This window comes from Mytilus trossulus, chromosome 13 (assembly GCF_036588685.1).
Source record: "Mytilus trossulus isolate FHL-02 chromosome 13, PNRI_Mtr1.1.1.hap1, whole genome shotgun sequence".
In the NCBI taxonomy this organism is placed as follows: domain Eukaryota; kingdom Metazoa; phylum Mollusca; class Bivalvia; order Mytilida; family Mytilidae; genus Mytilus; species Mytilus trossulus.
The window spans coordinates 52,833,155-52,854,489 of record NC_086385.1 but is presented as its reverse complement, the minus strand read 5'-3'; the positions used below and the strand labels follow the sequence as shown (position 1 = coordinate 52,854,489).

General features: G+C 31.5%; 1 protein-coding gene across 1 annotated transcript; it reads right to left on the bottom strand.

The window, feature by feature from the left end:
- Positions 1-1,269: 1,269 nt before the first annotated feature.
- On the bottom strand, positions 1,270-15,191 carry LOC134694465 (uncharacterized). Its single transcript, XM_063555477.1, has 5 exons — positions 15,059-15,191; positions 11,812-11,954; positions 4,137-4,271; positions 2,503-2,596; positions 1,270-1,449 (listed from the first exon to the last, which is right to left on the bottom strand). The coding sequence occupies exons 1-5, from the start codon at positions 15,189-15,191 to the stop codon at positions 1,352-1,354; spliced, it is 603 nt and encodes a 200-aa protein (XP_063411547.1). The 3' UTR covers positions 1,270-1,351.
- Positions 15,192-21,335: the final 6,144 nt, after the last annotated feature.

The following is a 21,335-nucleotide window of genomic DNA, read 5'->3' as shown; positions in this document are numbered from 1 at the left end:
CTGAATAATTATAAAACTGACACCTCTGTTTAAATAAGTGTGTCATGTCCTTAATCAAAAACATTTTGTTATCAAATCACTTCCATCGATTCTGTGGACGATAAGTATTAATCTCCTTTGTTCTCTGAATTCCAGTGAGACCTTTCTTTTTGCGTAATATTTGAAATCAATGTATATGTCAAACGTACCGGAAATACAATGACTATACATGATATTGATAGCAGGAAGAGAAACAAGTCCTTCATACAACTGCATATTTAGTTGAAAAGTCATTTGACGAAAAATCAACTGTTTGAAATGAAAGACGGAAATTAACAAATTGTTATACATCAAATGTTACTACTACTACTTGAAACTTAAACTAGTTTAAGTTAGTATACTAATGTTTGGCTTCTAATCTCAATCTCAACAAATGAGTAATTTTAAATAGTCCGGCCGACATTCGACATAATTCAAGCCTTTACGAATTGTATATATCAAGTATTAACAATAAAGGTGTCACTCGAAATCAGAGAACAATTGAAAAGACTATAGCTGAATGCTATATATCTGGACAAAACCTTAACATTAGACCGGAACTTTTTTAAAAACAGCATAATTAAGGGAGTAGGTTTTAGGTTTTGTAAGTATAATATGATTAAATATCATATCCTCTATCTATGCTTATCAATATTGTGAACTTCGTCAGTTTTTTGTAAAGGAATTAACTTGTACTTAATTGCCAACAAGTAGTCAGTATAAAAAAAATCGTAATATGATATGGATTAACAGACTTCTGTCTCATACTTTGCTATTGTGTATAATCACAAAGCCCAACACATAACGTTTATTATCTTAGTTAACTATCAGCGGGTGGTAACTTCCATAAAAAAAGTTATAGGCTCAACTCGTCAGGTAATTAAGGACATACAGAAGAGGTAAAGACTGTACATATGTCAGAGTAATATATTATGTTTTGCGACATCAAATTGCAACATATTTGGAAATATCCATTTTTCTTGTTTTCGTGATAGTAATGATGTGTTTGATCACGAGTATATGGACTCCTTTTTAAAAAAAAACGACACTTGACTTATTCACCTTTATTAGAATTTGATAAATATACAGCAAAACTTAATGTTCCTTTCCACAATCTTTTAAAAATTTTATTTGAATTGATAATTTTCAAATAATTTCACACATCTTAAATGAAAACTTTAAAAAAAAAAGTATATACCTAATTTGTTTTTTTACGAGAATCAGAATGTGTTTATTTTTTGCCACAAATAAGTAAGTTGTGTTTATCTAAAAAATAGAAATGTTAAACCAACAAATAATATAGATTGTAAATAATATTTCATTTGAAGTTGAATCAGCAGCATGTCTTTTTCAGCCGATAAACGTAAGAATCACACAAAGACACAGTAGGTGATTCTTTCTCTTTCTTATAGCTTTCGACCAATGCACTACCTAGTTGAAAATAAATATATATTGTAATTATCATACATACACCAAACACTGTGACATTTTTTAATATGTACATGCTTTTTGTGCATAAAGACATATACTTATAAACCTATAATGGTTTACTTTTATAACTTTTTAATTGGATGGAGAGTTGTATCATCGGCACTGGTATCACTTGTTCCTATAGATATATCTACTAAAGATATAATATCGAAAAAAGATATAGTGCTTACATTATCAAAACCCCAATACTAAAACAAATTTTAAAATATAATGTACGTTGGAGGAGCAAGCTTACTTTCGATGCACACCTTGAAATGTGCTTATCTGGATATATTTGCACACAAATGTTTTTTTTTTTATTAAAGACAAGGCATATTTTAACAGATATGAAGGGGATAATGTGACATACATTGGTAAAGAACATTAGTAAAAGCAGCTGCTTTAATTCAGAGTTCCCTAATTATCTAATCCAGTCATAGTTTTGATAACTATAAAAATATATGAAAATATTATCCTAATTTCTAATGGTTCACCACAACAACAAACAAAAATGTTTTCCCCATGACTGTTTTTTTTTTCTTAAACGCAGAACAACTGGTTACGGTTTATACATTGTTTACGTTATCTAAATTTGAAAGGACTCCGATTAAAAATAAAGATGTTTTTCTCGGCGACAAAAAGTGATATGGGTTAATTGTACCAGCCTTTCATTATGGCAACTATGTATCCAATTTTTAATTGCTCTGATTAATAAACTCACATGAGGATTCATAAGTTGAAACAATCAATCAAATTAGAGAATAACCCCTTATAAAAAAAACTCTGTACAAGTTTATTTTTGCGTAGTTTGTCTTCATTAAACAAAACAACATTTTCTTTTACACATTGTTTTCTCCACTATATGAGGATGTATGTACTTCACCAATATTGTCATACAAGTGAGAGGTTTAGTTACCTATAAAAAACAGATTCAATCCATCATTTTCTGCGTAAGAAAATGCCAATTCTAAGTCAGGAATACATGAATATGACAGTTGTTTAAATAATACAAACCCATATCCTGAAATACTTTGTCTATTCCTTCCCCTGATCGAGCAGATGTCTCTGCAAAATACCAGCCGTGGGCTCCTGCAAATAGTTGTCCTTCCTTTAAAATGGAAAAATGATTGTTTTAGTTCAAAATATATTTATATAGATAAATTTGCATATACCGTGAAAGACACTCTTCTTCAATTGCATGACTTAAATATTTTTATTTTGCATTGCTGATTAGTTTGTTTGAGTGGTATGTTTCTTAAAATTTTGTGCTATTTTCGCATTTATTAATCGGTGTGAAAAAATGTTCTCCTCATTAGTGAACTATCCGTTGTCGGCAAATGATTTGTCAAAATTTAATTACGCCATCAAATTTTCTTCGATTTCTTTTAAATATCCTATTGTGAAATCATCAAAAAACCTATCATGTCTGGTGACATCATATACTTAGAACACATCTTTCGGCAAATAGGAAGGATACAAATCATCAGAAAAACAGATTTCAACTGCTATATATCGAATTAATCGTGGTATGGTCGTAGTGAGTTAACTAGTGTGACGATTTAAATCAATATCTGTTTTGTAGATCTTGTCCAGCTGATCACTCTTGCATTGAAAAGTTTCTTTGTAAATGTTTTTATTTTTACGATAATATGCAAGCAAAAATGTAAAAATAAAATTGTAGAAGTTGTAATTTAATGGCAAGAATTCTTATCAAAAGTCCCCGGGCAGTTTTTCGTATTTTGACAACTGGTAGAGGTCTAAATTCTGCCCGTGCCATATTTTCGCATTTTACCTCTTTGTTCATAACGGCATAAAGACAAGTTGCATAAGCAAAAAAGAAATTTGAATACAAAAAAGAGCAAAGCAGAATAAAAAAGTGCCGAGATGAATGAATACTTTGCCACACAAAACGTTTATATGGATTAAACTGCAAATATTAAAATTTACGTCAATTCTGATGCAATGACTTCTGAGCTGGATACTCGTAGTCCGTAAGCTGCAGTATCAACGTAGTGTTAGAAAATATAAATATCGATTAGCAAATTTGGTGTGTTCGATACATTTTTGTGCGCTTTCTACAAAGCTATCTTACAAGCACTTATTAAGTGAATGGTATCAATAAACCAAAATGTGTTTTCCATCAACAGTAAAGATGCGCAAACTTCAAGTATTTATTTGTATATAATTCTGTGTTCTACCCTTGCATGACAAATGATTGCTGTTTTTATGTCCGATCTTTGATAATTTTTTACCAAACTTTCTAATTGGTTTCCAAAGAATGATAGTGTCAATCCTGGTATCTATGATGATTTTATTTACAACCACTGTGTCGATGCCACTGCTGGTGGAGCTTTTATATCACGAGTGTATCACCAGACAAGAAGTCAGAACTAATATTATCATTGATATGATTTTAATCATGAAATAACTTGATTTTTAAAAATAAACTAATCTTTTAGAACCTCAGGAATAGATTACCTTAGCTGCAGTTGGAAAAATCTTGATGCTCAATGTTCTTCAACTTTGTTCTTTATTTAGTGTTTTTTACTTCTTTTGATTCGAGACTCACTGATGGGTCTTTTGAAAACGAAACGCGCGTCTACCGCAAATATAAGCAGTATCTATGATGAGCTTAATTGTTATCTTACTTGGGTTTCAACCTCCCTTGGATGTCTCTCGTTGCCGTCTAAATCAACTTTGTTTCCAATCAATGCACATTTCAAGTCCTGAGGTCCGTACTGTTGTATCTGTGACAGCCACTTCTCTACGTTCTCAAAGGATTGCTATATTGAAAAGTAATAAACATCATGTCATTACAAAAAAAGTTTGGTACAAGTAAAAAAGAGATTCCACTGGTTGCCCATTCAGAGACTCTGACTAATGTTTGAATTATTTGCTTGATAAATATGTTGCTTCTTTGTTTGTGTTTATAATATACAGTTTTTCATACAGGTTATTGAGTACGGATCCAGTACTTCTATATATGATTGCGTAAGGACACAGCTTCTAAAATATCACATAGAGTTCAGGCTGTCATGAATAAAGATTAGTTTAGCGTTATATGTTTTGACATGATTTCATATTTGTGTTCTTAATGGGTTTATGTCCCAAATTGACACAACATTACAGATCTAACAATCAAACTTTTGATGTAATGTACCAACATTTCACGATTTTTAATTATGGTTGTATTTCTAGAACTTAGTAACATACGTTATGTAGAAGAGATAAAATGAATAAGCGTTGATTCTTGCAAACGAAATCCTGAGCCCGGAGAGCGAATGGTTTGTATTTTATGAATCAACGTTTTTCTATCGATCTATATTTAAAACTATTTTGTAATGTGTAAGCCTTGTATTAATTAGAAGGAATAGTTATGTTTTAATAACCACGTAATCATTTTCAACGATGAATTAATAATAATTCACAACTAATTGGTTAGAGAAATACAAGTTTAGCATAAAATAAGTCAAAGGTAAGTTATTAAAATTAATTTCATGAGGGAATAGAAACTTATAATGTGTCTTAACTTCCTCGACAAAAACTGTTTGGAATTAATAGTATATAATATTCGGTACGGCGTTTAGTTACAGACAGAGAGAAGTAGTAATTTCTGTTGATTCATCTGTTGTTTTAATGATAATGATGAATAAACATGAACATTAAACTATGCTCGATTGTGATAGGTTATATTTTCTACAACCTTTCTAGAAGAAGAAGAAATAAGTCAAAATGCACATCAAAATAGTGAATAAAGTGAACATTGACTCGAATTTTTTTTATTTCTCTTTTATTGTTTTAATGATACGGAATTTATGGAAAGAAAGATATTAACACGGATATTGCAAGACTAGTCAATATGATCACTTCAATATTTGCATTTCTATGCATGGCACGAATGAAATGGGTGATATCAAATTAGAAGGAGTCGGGTTTGACAATGTGTATGGCCCCGTTTAGTTCCAAAATTTTGCAAAGAAGACCCGGTGTTGTCATGGAAAATAAGGCATAATTGCATGACGTAAATTAAACTGTGGCATTTAACTAGAGTTTCTGGGCTGGATTGAAATTTATTTTTTCATGTGATAACGCATTATACTTGTTTGAATTTCAGCTATATTAGAACAACAGTTATTAAAGTAAAGAAAAACTGATAATTAAACGTGGAAATAAAAACGAAAATGAAGGTTTGTTACATGATTATATAAATTTTAGTATTCAAACTTGAACAGTGATTTTCCTAGACAACCAGTTTGTTATCTTAATGTTCTACTCTCTTTAATTGGGAGGCCGTATGATCGTTTGAAAATAAAAAGTTTGTTACTAAACATGCTAAATGTTTATTATAATTCAGAATAATAAAATAATTCAATATGCATGCAAAATAGACATATATAAACAATTTCCATGCGGCGCAAATTAAAGAATTATAATGATAATTTCCATGCGGCGCAAATTAAAGAATTATAATGATAATTTCCATGCGGCGCAAATTAAAGAATTATAATAATAATGCGTTAGGAATACATAAAATAAAATTAACGGTACCAATTTTTTTGCACCAGATGCGCATTTCGACAATACATTTCTCTTCAATGATGCTCGTGGCCAAAATATTTGAAATTCAAAGCTTATAAAAAAGATGAAGAGCTATAATCCGAAAGGTCCAAAAAGTATAGCCAAAACCGAGAAAGAAATCAGAGCTTTGCATGAGGGAGATACATTCCTTCATTTATAATAATTTCTAATATTTTGTAACAGCAAATTTTAATAACACAAAAAATCCGTTTTTTCATGCCAGTACCGAAGTACTGGCTACTGGGCAGGTGATACCCTCGGGGACTTATAGCCCACCAGCAGAGGCATCGACCCAGTGGTAGTAATAAAATTAACGGTACCAATTTTCTTGCACCAGATGCGCATTTCGACAATACAAGTCTCTTCAGTGATGCTCGTGGCCAAAATATTTGAAATCCAAAGCTTATATAAAAGATAAAGAGCTATAATCCGAAAGGTACACAAAGTATAGCCAAATCAGTGAAAGGAATCAGAGCTTTGCATGAGGGAGATACATTCGTTAATTTATAATAATTTCTAATATTTTGTAACAGCAAATTTTAATAACACAAAAAATCCGTTTTTTCATGCCAGTACCGAAGTACTGGCTACTGTGCAGGTGATACCCTCGGGGAATTATAGCCCACCAGCAGAGGCATCGACCCAGTGGTAGTAATAAAATTAACGGTACCAATTTTCTTGCACCAGATGCGCATTTCGACAATACAAGTCTCTTCAGTGATGCTCGTGGCCAAAATATTTGAAATCCAAAGCTTATATAAAAGATAAAGAGCTATAATCCGAAAGGTACACAAAGTATAGCCAAATCAGTGAAAGGAATCAGAGCTTTGCATGAGGGAGATACATTCGTTAATTTATAATAACTTCTAATATTTTGAAACAGCAAATTTTAATAACACAAAAAATCCGTATTTTCATACCAGTACCAAAGTACTGGCTACTGTTCTGGTGATACCCTCGTGGACTAATAGTTCACCAGCAGAGGCATCGACCCAGTGGTAGTAATACAATTTACGGTACCAATTTTCTTGCACCAGATGCGCATTTCGACAATACATGTCTTTTCAGTGATGCTCGTGATCAAAATATTTGAAATCCAAAGCTTATATAAAAGATGAAGAGCTGAATCATTTGTATCCTTTCTTCATATTATAAAAAACTAAGTGAAAATTATTATAATGACAACGTACCTTATTTAATTATCATTTGTTGTCTCTTCGTAGTGTATTGTTTCTCATACATAGATAATGTTCTACAATTTTGGCACGTTGGTTAAATTCAACATTGTCAATATGCAAAAGTGGATCGAGGATTTTCGAAAAGGACGTTTTCATAAATCGGATTCTATTTTTTTCCAGTATTGGGCGATACAAATCCGCCAAGCGCACATTTACTATAGAGGCATTGTACTAAAATGAGTTTATCAAACGACTGATTTTTATAGTTTGATCTTAAAATTCCTTTTCGGGGGAGGGCACTAAGACGTTCACACTCACTATTCTGTATGTGCCAGTAGTGAATCTATGAACTTGAAATACGATAGTTTGTTTTTCTTGATATATATAGTATTTGTTTTTCGTTTTCGTGTCGTTTTGTACATTAATCAGGTTGTTTATTTTAACGTTTGGTGGTTGTTTTTTTTTTTTACATTTTTTGTTTCCAGACCATTTTTTTATCGCTTTGCTGTACGGTGACATATGCTATTTAACTTTTCTGTTATTAAAAGCTGTCTGATTGTAATTTTTACGATTGTTCTATATGTGGGCCTATTCGAAATTTCTATCAAAAGTGCCGTATTTTTTGTTATTTTATTCTGTACAGAAAGTGTTTTTTTTTTTTTTTTTATCTTAAACAGGTATGTAAAAGGGATCATTTTTCAATGAAATGATAGGGAAAATAGAGGTATTGACAAATTTGTATTGGAATATCAAAAAAGCGTTCTATGACACTTGGTTCAAAACTGTAATATGATAAGCTGAAATATAACTTCAAAGAATAAGAAAATAAAAAACATAGGTCACATATAAGGGGGGAAAAAATTGCCTTAAAACCAAAATTTTGGAAGGAAAATGGTGAAAATGGGTGAAATGTCATTTTGACCCTTTAACAAATACGGATAATATCGAAAATATTCTATTAGTTTCATGAATACAACGATTTAACATGTCTTAACAATCAAAATAATTAAAAAAAATTATGTCGAATTTACCACAAATATTTTTGTAATTCATGCGTGAAATTATGCGCAGTCGAATAGTCCCGAGCCACCTGAAGACGAATATATTGGTATCAAGTAAAGAAATAGTTCTTTTATGCCATATTATATCCTGATTTTAACATAGGTAGGCAATATATGTGTTAATAATTTTGAACAAAGCGTATTCAAAGTATACACAATTGACATATATCATGTATATGTTACAGTAAATAGGTGAAATTAGAAATTACATGTAATTACTAAAATTTAGGAATTACAGGTATTTCCCGGTGCACTTAGTTAATACAAGTAATTCCTGAAACGGCCCAGCTATTACCAGTAATTACTAATTTTAAAATGAGTTTTTACACCTATTTACTGACTGCTAAAACAATGTTGTTTTATGGTCAGATGATCAAAAGTTATGGTAATACTAACAGTAACCTTAAAATATTGAAGGGTTGATTTGTATTCAAAATATCTTGAATAAATATGGACTTTCCAATATTTGGTTAAATGATCAGAGTAACTTTAGTTTTAATCCAAAATGGTTAAAGTTGAGCATTATAAATATAATTTTTGACCAATTTCAGCAGACATGAAAATCAGAATTGGAAAATTCTTCCAAAACATTATGTTTTAACTTTTTTCAAAAAAACTTTGAGTTTGAAGAATATTTAGACTTATTCCCTTATAAAGATCAGATACCGTTGTGAAGGTTAAGAAATGGAATGAACTGTTTTGCACCTCTCCTAAATCAGGAATCTGATGTACAGTAGTTGTCGTTTGTTTATGTAATATATACGTGTTTCTCGTTTCTCGTTTTGTTTATATAGATTAGACCGTTGGTTTTCCCGTGTGAATGGTTTTACACAAGTAATTTTGGGGCCCTTTATAGCTTGTTGTTCGGTGTGAGCCAAGGCTCCGTGTTGAAGTTCGTACTTTAACCTATAATGATTTACTTTTTAAATTGTTATTTGGATGGAGAGTTGTCTCATTGACACTCACACCACATCTTCCTATATCTATGTTATGTGCATTAGCTTCGAGATATAAAAAAAAAAATATATATTATTTTTTTTGTTGTTAAATCATTAATAAAAATGATACAGTGAAATAATAATTCACTGGTAGTAGCCAATCTAGTTCTATTTTGTTAAATTAGCTGAGAAACAAGGTTGATGAGTTGTGCACTTGCAAGTGAATATTTGGACCTCATTGACTACGTATTCATGTGAACTTCAATTCAACCCCTAGCTGAAGATGAGTTATCGATGTATTAAGGTACTAAAATTGTAAGGGTTTTGCAGAACAAATAGTCGCGCTACTTTTGCTGTTAATCGCAGGCTCAACAAAAATGAGGAAAAAATATTAAAATTTATCTCTAGATAGTATCTTTTGACTAGTACTATAAGAAGCTTCTGTCAAAATTGGGTAAAAATCCAGGATGGTTTATACAATCTAATGTTTTACAAACTTTAACTGCAGAGTGTGTGTAAAAAGTAAAATCACAAAAATACTGAACTCAGAGGAAAATCAATTTGGAAAGTCCATAATGTAATGTTAACTGGGAAAAAACGAGTCCATTTATCATGTTTATAAGTAATATAGGGAAAAAAGGATTTTTTTTACAATCTTTACTTTCGGATATTATCTTAATTTTAAACTTCTATCTTCTGTCCAAGTTTGATATAAATCCAATATATTTGGAGAAAGTTATTTTAAAGTTTAAAACCACAGTGCATGATTGAGTTTTCGTTTAAAAAAATTATGAAAATCAATTTTGGGTTGATATCATTGTCTTGCATGCATATATTTATGGAGTTTCATGACCTATAAAACAACCATTTTCCAGTTTCAATTCACAAACACTACAGAGTATGCACTTTTGATGTTCCTTATATTACTACATCCTCAAGTAAACTCCCTTAAAATCCCTACCCCTTTACTTTCTTATTTGGAATCTTAAGTTATGTTTTTAATTTCAAAACATAAATATCAAGTTAGTAAATAGTGTAAAAAATCAGTAATTAACGGTAATCACTGAAACAACTAGTAAATACATGTAATACCTAAATTGGCTAGTAATTACAGGTATTTACTGAAATGTTTAGTAGGTACGTGTAATTCCTAATTTCACCTATTCAAAATCATCATAGAGCATGATAGAATTATTTCCAAAAGGGGCTGTCGTTGTTAATGTGTTGAATACTTGTTTTTCGTTTATTTTTGGTAAATAAATTAGGCCTTTAGTTTTTTAGTTTGATTTTTTACGAACCTTTTTATATCTGACTATGCGGTTTAAGCTGTGCTAATTGTTGAAGTTCGTACGGTGACCTATAGCTGTTAATTTCTGTGTCATTTTGGTCTTTTGTAGAGAGATGTCTCATTTGGCAAACAAGCAACATTTTCTTTTTTTTATACTAACATTAATATTTGAAAAATAATCATTTTCATTTGAAAACCGTCAAAACGTCTATCTCTTACTGTCCGTCAATGAATGAATGAATGCATAATTAAATGAAAATGGATATATTGTAAACATAGAGAAGCATACTAGCTTTTATCATTTGATAATTTGAAATGATAACACCATTAGATCCCATATCTAATATTTACATCATTACAACAACAAAAAAAGTATCAGAAGGAATTAATGTACGTACATGCTTTAAAGTAATTATTTCTATTCAAACTTGTATTTGTAGTTCGAAGATAAATTCAATCGTGTAAATGTAAAGCTTTTAAAACATGTGTAATGTATTTTTAACAAAGCTGCTGCTCAAAATATATTTGAACACGATAGGTTTATTTGCAATACCATTTTTATGACTCACATAATGAATTCTTCCGACAAACAATGTTTAGATCCGCTTTAGCTTAGATTTTTATAAATGTTTGGTTTTTAAACAAAACAAGACCAAGTCCTCTACTGAATAAAGACCATGCTCTTATGTAGTACACAACATTGATGAAACAGGATTCTTTTATTTTGACATTTGATTCGTCTCATGCACAGAATATTGCGCAATCTCTGTGTTTATATTTTTCTTTTCGACCTTTTTCTTTCCAGACAATGTGCAACATTTTAAAAGAAATTCAACAAATTCGAGACAAGGTTTGCTCAATTCAGTAGTTTGATGTGCGTTTCTTTTTTTTTTCTTCTTATATTTATCCTTTAATCTAGAACAGGTGTTGAAAATATTACACGATGAACAGAAATTCTACTTTTTTCTGTAATTGCACGTCACCGTACCGAATATTAGATACTATGGAGTGCACATATGCTTTGCCGGGTAGGACACAATTGAACATAATTAGGTGTCAGGTTTAAGGTGCGTTGATTCTAGAAAAAGAATTTACACATAATGAATATGTTGACGTCACGGCATTACTTTAATGATATACAATAAACTTACAGAAATGTCACGCCTTTATATTGTAATCCCATATTAAATCAATTACGTAAGCCTTCAAAACCGCCAATGTTCAAAAAACAATAGTGTAGGAAAATAGATATATATTTCTATTGATTAAAAGGTACTTACATGGCTACAAATATCATATAAAATCAATGCGATTCCTGCATCTCGATAAAACAAACTTTGGAAACTTTCTGATCCAGCAATTTCCGAAATGGTAAACGCAACAGATTTTTCTTTACAACCTAAAATTCGTCTGCTCGGAAATACTTGATAGAAAAAGGAAATAACAGAACACATAGATAAATGTATACTTGAACTGAAATAAAATGTATTCATGCCAATTCATCAGCTATACCGATCATTTGAATAGTCAACGCAATATATAAGTGTTATTAAATTGGTTATTTTTGTGTGCTTTCAACAATAGGTAGCTTGTTGTGATAGTTTAATATGTTTGATTTTTGATTCATTTGACCTGGTCAATCCTTACGTTTGCCCCTGGTCAGATCTCTGTGCATTGGTGTATACATACAATTGACAATAACATTTCGTTAAGATGTAACTTGTAGCTTATCCAAAATGATTGTTTCGTAATTCAGCACAACAGTTGATACAATTTCAAAAATGATACTGTTACTGTTACCGATTTTTCTATCATTGGTCTGACTTTTTTTTTCGTCCTTTTTTTTATAAGATTGTCTTCAAACTTGATATCATTTCGATTTTAATATACAAACTATAACTCACACGAAAAAAACATAAGTGGATGAATTAAAATATACTATATTTGTTTAAATACAGAAGTTATACACAAGTTTTTAAGATGATATTCCAGTTTAGGTAATGAGTTATCAAGTGTATCAGCTTGGTATCTATCACTTTGTATATATGCATTCCAAACCAGGAGTCAGCAGCGAAATGATTATCGTTGGCTGAAGTCTTCAATAATGTTTCGTCATCTTTTGTGTGTCGTTGTTCTCCTCTTATGTTTGATGTATTTCAGTTTTAGTTTGTAACCCGAATTTGCTTTTTCCCAATCAATTCCTAAATTTCGAACAGCGGTGTAGTACTTTTATTTTTCTGGTATAGTCTCATTGGATTTTTTTCACATTTTGTCCTTCGAATTCATTTGTTATTGAAGGTGGTATGGGTGTCTTCCTCCATCTTGGATTGTAAAAAACAGAGAACCAAAGGTCTAGATTTTCTATTAAGTTAGCAAAATTTAATGCAGGAATGCAGATATTTAATGTGAATTTTCATTTAAAAGAACTAATTTATAAGAATATAACTTATAAATATTAATATTTCAGCAAATATTAATTATTTTAGTTTTTTTATTTTAATCGGTAACTCTAAAATAGTGCATTTTCTGAAGGATTCTACATGGAATTTTCCTATTTTGTATTTTAGCGGGGAAAACGTACGGTGTCCCTATCTTTTCTTTTGATATTCTCAAAGCATTGTCTGAAAGCTATATTTTCCTTAAGTATTTAACAATGCTATCGTTTTGTTTAGTTTCTAATCACAAAATGGTGCCTTTTCCTGTACAATCCATATGTTCCAGACCGTACGCGTACGGTCTGACTGATTTTAAGAAGTAGATCAAGTTCCTCAGATACGAATGTATATTACAGGTCAACATAAGTGAAATATCGAATTAATATAAAATTTAGAATAGTAATTGGAATAAAAACATAATATTTTAATTATTAAAAAAAGTCGCGTTAATTTAATCCGTTAATCTCATGTATTTAGCATGTCAGAAATACATGTACACGAAATTGAATATTGCTCACTGAATTGAAGTTATTAGATTATGTAGAATTTATAATGTTGATAGGGCATCGGGAGATCTTCCCAGATTATTATGTAGGGTTGATGATATCATCGGAAAAGATGCAAGTTTGTACAAGCTATCATGCAAATTTGGTATTTTGAACTCATCTTGATCTCATCTGATATTGGTGATATTGAACTTTTGACAAGGAAAATTGAAACTGAACATTGGAGTACAAGCGGAATTTCCTTGCATGCCGCCGCAAAACAAGCAAGTTTTTCTCTTTCAAGTAAGAGATGCAAATGTAAAGGAACATGCAAATGTAAGAAATCAGACGTTCCTTGTGGCAACAAGTGTCACCCAGGCCGAGAGTGCCAAAACAGGATTTCGATAGACAATTAATTTCAGAATTATTCAATTCAATTGATGGTTCACTAGTTTACTTTATTTATCTAATTGTAATAAATTGTTAAATGTTAATTTGTAAAACTCAATAAAAGTTTGTTGATAAATGTTTGTATAAAATATACCCATACGGTCCAAATACCGGTATGGTCCAGCTCGTACTAGACCGTATGAGTATACTCGTACGGTCCGACCGTACGCGTATGGTCGGACCGTACGAGTATACGCATACGGTCCGGACCGTAAGCATACGGTCCAAATACTCATACGGTCTGGAACACATACACAATTTGTCATTTTGTCACTTCCTGTAGCTTGAAAAAATGCGCGGTGACCTATCATTTTTATTACATTTTTCAATATATATTAATAGATACTACGTTTTGGCAAAGTATGAACAAATTCTATCATTTTTATTTAAGACTCCCATACCACCTTAAATGCATGTTATGTACGATATGAAATTACAAAAAAGACCTATAGATGTAACCAGGGTTTCCCCTGGGTCAATTATTTTTTTCGCCACCTCTTTCGCCAAAACAATATATTTTTCGCCACTTTATTTTTTTTTTCGCCAAGTAACACAAATATATATTTCTTATAAAATTTTCCTTTTTTTCCAGCACCCCCCCCTCCCTCACCGCCCAAATAAGAATTGTTTTTTACAACAAAATGAAGCATCTTATCACTTGGCATTGATCCCTCGTGTAAGGTGTAGTCATTGCATTGAATGCAATCAGCTGATTATTGATTTTCTGTCAAAATCTTAACGAGTTCAAGGTGAATTCCGAGTCTGATCGGTAAAGTCAGAGAAATCCGTAAAAAGTAAATAAACAAGATGGCTGAAAATAAATCGTTTTATATATTTCTTTCGCCAAATTCTTTCGCCAATGACGAATTTTAATCGCCACAATTATTATTTTTTCGCAAATTGCGAAAATGGCGACCGCCAGCGGAAACCCTGGATGTAACCATCCTTGTTCTTTTTCATCAATGGGTAGTTGTTTATGATAATCAGTGCAAATGGAGGATATCCAGATCTCAAGATAATTCATCGGTACCACCTGGATTGAACTATTTTTCTGTGGACTGTAATGGAAAGTTATCTAGTCGGCAATCAAACCACATTTATTAAATGAATATCCAACACTCCTACCCAAAGTTACCATACTAAGTTAATGCACTTACATCCAAGCATATAACTACTATAGCCAGGGAAATCATTTTTTGTAAATCTGAGAACCAGTGACGATTTTCCTACCCCTGCATCTCCAACAACAACCACATTTACTTTGATCATAGATAATGCTTTGTCATTCATTTCAATGACTCACTGACTTTACACTTCGGAAACTAAAAGAAACAATTATCAGCATGATTCTTTTTTGTTATAATATGCTTATCCTTATGCTTTATAATTGGCGTCAAAAGAAATCATAACCCATCATGTGCATATTAATTTAAAACAAAATTAATATAATGTTGCTTTCGTAAAAATACGCAATCACAGTTGATAGATGCACGAAACATTTAACACAATCATCGTGACTTAAAACCAGAAACCCCTGGTTAAGTAAGTGGTGTAACAAAACTGTAACTAGTCGTCTCATTATCGAGTTTAATCTTCCCAAATAACACATGATTAAAAAAGGTCTTAACTTAAAAACTGATAGGTCTACTATATTTCCCACTCTCTTGTAAAAAGTGCGTATAGTCATACTGTTTTCCTTTAACTCGTTTATTCGACAAGAGTATACTGGAACGATTGCAACTACCGTTTTTGAAAACGAAAATTTGAATATATTTGCCTACATTTATAATAAGTGTTTTTTTCACAGCTATTATCAGATGTCAAAATCTTTTATTCTTTAGTCTTTTTTTATCTTATGTATTATCACTGAAAAGTTCTCACTGGTTTTAAAGGAAGATAAATTGAATGGCACATTCAAAAACATACTTCAGTTTCTCCTTTTGTGTAGTAGTCACTACTTGACTTACTTGACTTAATCCACTTCGTCCCAAGGGGGACATAGGGCGACTACTTATTGTTATTTAATCATATAGTATGTTATCGAACTTAATATTGATAAAAATTTCGGAAAGTAAATATCAGAAAGCTTGAACGCAAAAAATAATTAAGTGTAAAACTGTATTTTCTATCACACTACTTGACCACTTGAGTTTTCATAACAAGTTGTGTATTGATCAATAATTATGTCAACATTTTGCACTCATCTGATTTGTGAAATTGATACATTCTTCGCTACTATATACAAATATATTCAATAAATTTTAACATTTTAAGAAAGACTGGAAACTCCGCTAAGAGTTTAAATCAGATAAACGTATCAAGAATAATTTGGCCGGAGCAGAACCCAATAACAATTATTTATGGTATTTTTTTATTCATACTCAAAGAAGGAAAATAAGTATACTGTGAAAGTTGTGTTTATTCGTTGGATACTAATTTACGTGGTGTTCGTTGAATGCCTTTTCTACAATTGTACGTTTAATATCAGCCGACCGACTTTAGATCAGGCAGGATTATTCCCATTGCATGTTCTAAAAGTAAATATTTGATTTTCATGAAATTAAGAGGATATATTTCCGGTGATAATTTCCTATACTGAAGTGTTCATTTCATTTTTGCCTGATTCTCATGTGATTTTCTTTTCACAATATATCAGTTAAAAAAACAACTTAATCAAAAGCAATAGTACATAGTTCGAAAGTCATTATCGATTGAGAAAAAAACAAATCCGAATTACATAATAAAACCGAGGAACACATATCAACTGTAAGAGGAACCCATTGGGAAACACAAACAAAACTTGACACAACAATTATTATAAACAAAACTAAAGATGAAGCAACATGAGCAATGCTTATCCCAAGAAAACGGGTCGTTATTTTAATAAAGCAATGTACATCATTTAAAAATATAGCAAATTGAATTGTATTCTTTTTAAAAGCCCAAAAAATTATATCACGTCAAATAATTTTTCAAATCTATAATTGTCGCAGTAATTGTAGTCAAAAACACATCATTCGGTTCTCCTCTGTAAACTTTGTCATGTAAACAACCCGAATAATGCCTTTATTTATGTTCCTGTTTGACGAAATACTCTATACCTTAAAGAGTAACTACTGTATAATGTCTTTCAGTGACATAAACGCCTTTAAAATTAATGTATAAACTCATATTTAAACCAAACAGCATATCACGTTTACGTTTTCTAATTGTTTTATTCAGGCAACTTGTTGATCTTTTTTTTATATAAATTCCCGTTTGGACAATAATAAGATTAATGTCAATGAATGAGTGTAATTTTTAACAAGATGCAATATAGCCAATAAGCAGTATACAATTCAGAAATTGTTTGAATGCATGCAAACTATTGTGTTTTTTTGTAACAAAAGTGACACCATTATGGCCTGCCAAAAAATAATTATCATAAAATTGAGAATTGAAGCCAAACACCAATAAAACTTACGTGAAAAAAGTTTCCAGTAGAAAAACACATATAATGTATAACTATATAAGAGTTTCCGTCTTTTAATTTTAACAGTTAACACTTTCCAACTCTATATATCAAACTGAGTAAAGGAATTGTTTCTCTTCCTGTTATCAATACCATGTAAACGTAACGTAAATAGTGCTTATATTTCCGGTACGTTTGACATGCACATGTGATTTCGAAAAGGACGCAAACTAGTTAATCATGAGAAGAAAAAATGATGTGTCTCGAATTTCATACAAGAATACTAACATACCTGATAATTTCAAACGTAATCATATACACTTCTTTATAAAATTACTAAGTTGAAGTCTGTAAATAAGTTTAGATGTTTTTGTTATTTCCCTTTTGTTAAATTGAGCACCTAGTGTAATCGAGTATACCTATATACATTGACTTTCGAATTTTGATTGCCTTCCCGATAGTGATCAATCCAGAAACGCGCTTCGGAAGCTTTCAAAATACCATAATTATTTCATTATGTTTATGACCTTAAAGGCTTTGCGCAATAAATTTAAGGCATGAATCTTTGAAAGATATTCATATTACATTCTTATGCTCCCTCAAGTCAACTCATATTTGTTTTCTACTTATATTTTGGTTATTCTATCAAAATATATTCTTTTTTATTTTATGTTTAATCAACAATTGTGTTGTTTGTACTAATCTAGACTTCCGAAATGTTCGCCTGGCGTTTTTGTTTTGTTCGTATTCAGTTTTAAAGATTTTAAATAAAATTCTGACTCGAAACCAGAGTACAGATAACATTAACAAGCATCCGGGGAAACAATTGGAGCGATTTCAAAATTGTGCTTTATTTTAATTGTTTACTGCTTAAAAAATGATTGCATTTACCTTTCACTAATATTTAAGGAATGACTGTAATATTTATTCTGTCTATAATATAAAAAATGGTGCACACTGAATAACGCGCGTAGCGGGTTATTTATTAAATTTCTTTTCGTTGAGACTTGGGGCTTTTCCCCTGTGATACTATTTATAAGTTCAAGGTTGGTTAGTACGAGTAGTTGTATAATGCAGGGGTTCACACATTGCCGATTATTGCTCCCGTTTGAGATCAGACAGCAATACGACACGAAAGTGAAAAAGTCGGATTAGTATCCTCAATTATCTGGAATATCCTATCATTGTCTGAACGCAGTCGTTTTAGTTCGTAACAGATTCTTTCGGGTCGGGAAGGGTCCGAATAGCTCGGCAAAGCACCCCGACAGTTAGGTGCGTCCCGTAACATTCGGGACAACTCAGCCGATTTTGTCAGTCGGTTTACAATCGTGGCTATGTCGTGACAGATTCTGCTGTATCGGATCGAATTCCAAACAATGTCTTGTGCATTCTGGACTGTGTCTTGTGGAACGGGAATGATCTGGAGTGTTTTTTCATAGTTGTTTTTCTGCCGATTGAGTCAAGATTGCATCCAGATCTTGTCGATTGCGAACCGTTTTTTGCCGAAACCGTTCCGAAACAGTCACGTTATTAATACGAAATTAATCAATGATACCCACGTCAGAGTCCCGACAATGGCAGAATACAATACGACTGAGACCAGACAAAGCCGTTTGCAATGCGATAGAGCGGACCGTGATAGGATTACATTCCGACAGTACCTGATCATCCCGAATTTGCCGACAGTTTTCATACAGATATCTTCCGTCAGCGTCGGTTCACTGTCTGGTCACTGTCTGATCTCTGTCGGATTACGTTCGGTAGAGTCGGAACGAAGTCGTGACATTCTCGGTCGAATTTTACCTGGCGAAAAATACAAATCGGGTTAGAAGCGGATTCAGAACGGGATAATCAGGACTAATTCGCTAAGACACGGTTGAATATCGTCGTTTCCTGAACACTATCTGATTGTTGTCGTGATCAAATTATTTTTTTTTACAAATTTTGATTTAAGTTTGAATTTCAATCCACGATTCACAGGATCTTGATCAGAATTTTGATAAATTTTAATCGGGAATGGTCCTGTCGAGGACGGTAGTAAAAATCGTGAATGTGTGATCCCAGCTTAACAAGTTCTTGTTTTGGTTATAAATATACTAGATGGGTAAAATACTTTGGTGGTTTAAAAGGTGAGGTCCCGTTATATTATATAAATGATTTGCGGGTGTCATTTATCAAAAGTACTCGGTTACAGTTACTACGACAGTTTTTGCAGTTTATTGTGTCATAAGAATGTGTACATATAATATGATTATGAATTGTTTAATTTCAGTCCATTTAAATGTATTGGACAAATGTGTTTGTATTTATGATTCGTTGGTTTATTATATTATTAAACATTGCTTACTAGAAAAAGAAACGAAGTTACTGCGAGCAACTAAACCTATATCTAGAGTTTTGTTTTATTTATTATACCAAGGATTTAGTAAAGAAATGTTTTAAATTCGGACGATCATGGCGAGGGAGAATTTAAACAGTGTGCACGACATTATTTATGTTATTTCGAATAGACAGAAAAAAATATTACAATCATTTAATAAAATTTCATTCTAAATTCCATTTTTAACCGTAGGAAACCTTGAAAAACCGTTGATGGCGTTACGGTTACATGACTAAATTATGTCTATGGGCTCATAACAAAATAACGTCAACCAATCAGAAGACGCGTTACATCAAAAATTAAATTATATGTTTATAAAAGTAATACTTAGGAAAACGTTTTCTAGTAAAGCAAAATATACGAAATAAGAATAAAAAGTCAGACAAACGCTCCACAAAACATTGAGAATGGCTTACTCATTCAACTGAAAAGTAAAATAACGATAATACTGAACTATTGCTAATCACTCGTAATAACAAATCGGTAATGACCATCGGTAATGATCATCGGTATAACATGTGTTTATTATAGTTTTGACAAGTAAATAAAACTTACTGTGTGAAACTTCAAATTATTAATTAGCTAATCGTTTTATTAAAATATAATAATAAATTACCCATATGAAGAGGTTATAAGTATGTATCACTGTAAACTGTAACAGAGTGTTAACTACCCCGACCATACGCGTATGTCGGACCATATGAATATATACCTTTATGGTCATGACCATACGCTTATTGTCCAAATACTCATATAGTCAGGAACAGACATATTACAAATTGATCAACCAACTAGTATTACAAATGTAAAATTTTAGAACGGATGATTTCAACTTCGCCACTTTGGACTCTTTGTTTAAAATCTTTATTATAAGCAGCAATCCTTTATCAAGGAAATAATTATAGAAGATGATAGCTCTGCAATGCCGTATCAACTTAGAAGTATATATGCCATTCACTAAATTAATGTAAAATTTTTAGATAGAAATAGAAAGTTCACATTCAGGAGGCTGGACATTTTTGTTAATGTCAGGTTTGTTCACAATCGACCCTCGTGAACGATACCTACATGCAAGTCTAGATATAAGAGACACACTTATCTAGTTCTGTTGAATTCCTATTTCAATAACAAAATGATACAAACACACTCACCAAACTTCAAATAATTTAGTTAGATTGCGTCATATTTATAGCATGATTTAAAGTTAAAACTAATTAGACTGTTGGAACACATTCATGTGAGAAACTTGAAGCCAGATGAAGTTTCCTATAAAATTGAAAATTAAATAAAAGTAATTATGAATGCTGAAAGAATACATACTCGTAATCAGGCCGAAACCATACAATAATGGTAAATCTCTGTGATGTAGCCATATATGTTATATTTTAAGGAAGATGTTACTTAGCGTTTTTTTTCCAAATTGGATTATCTCCCGTTTAACAGAATAATATAGATTGATAATTAACTAAAATTCACAACAGGTCCATTTTTGTCAATGAAATAAATTTCCACCAGAGACCAAACGACATTAAGTTTGTAACAATTATATGGCACTATATTGCTTCCAACAATGAACACGATTCACATTGCAATGGATATTTTG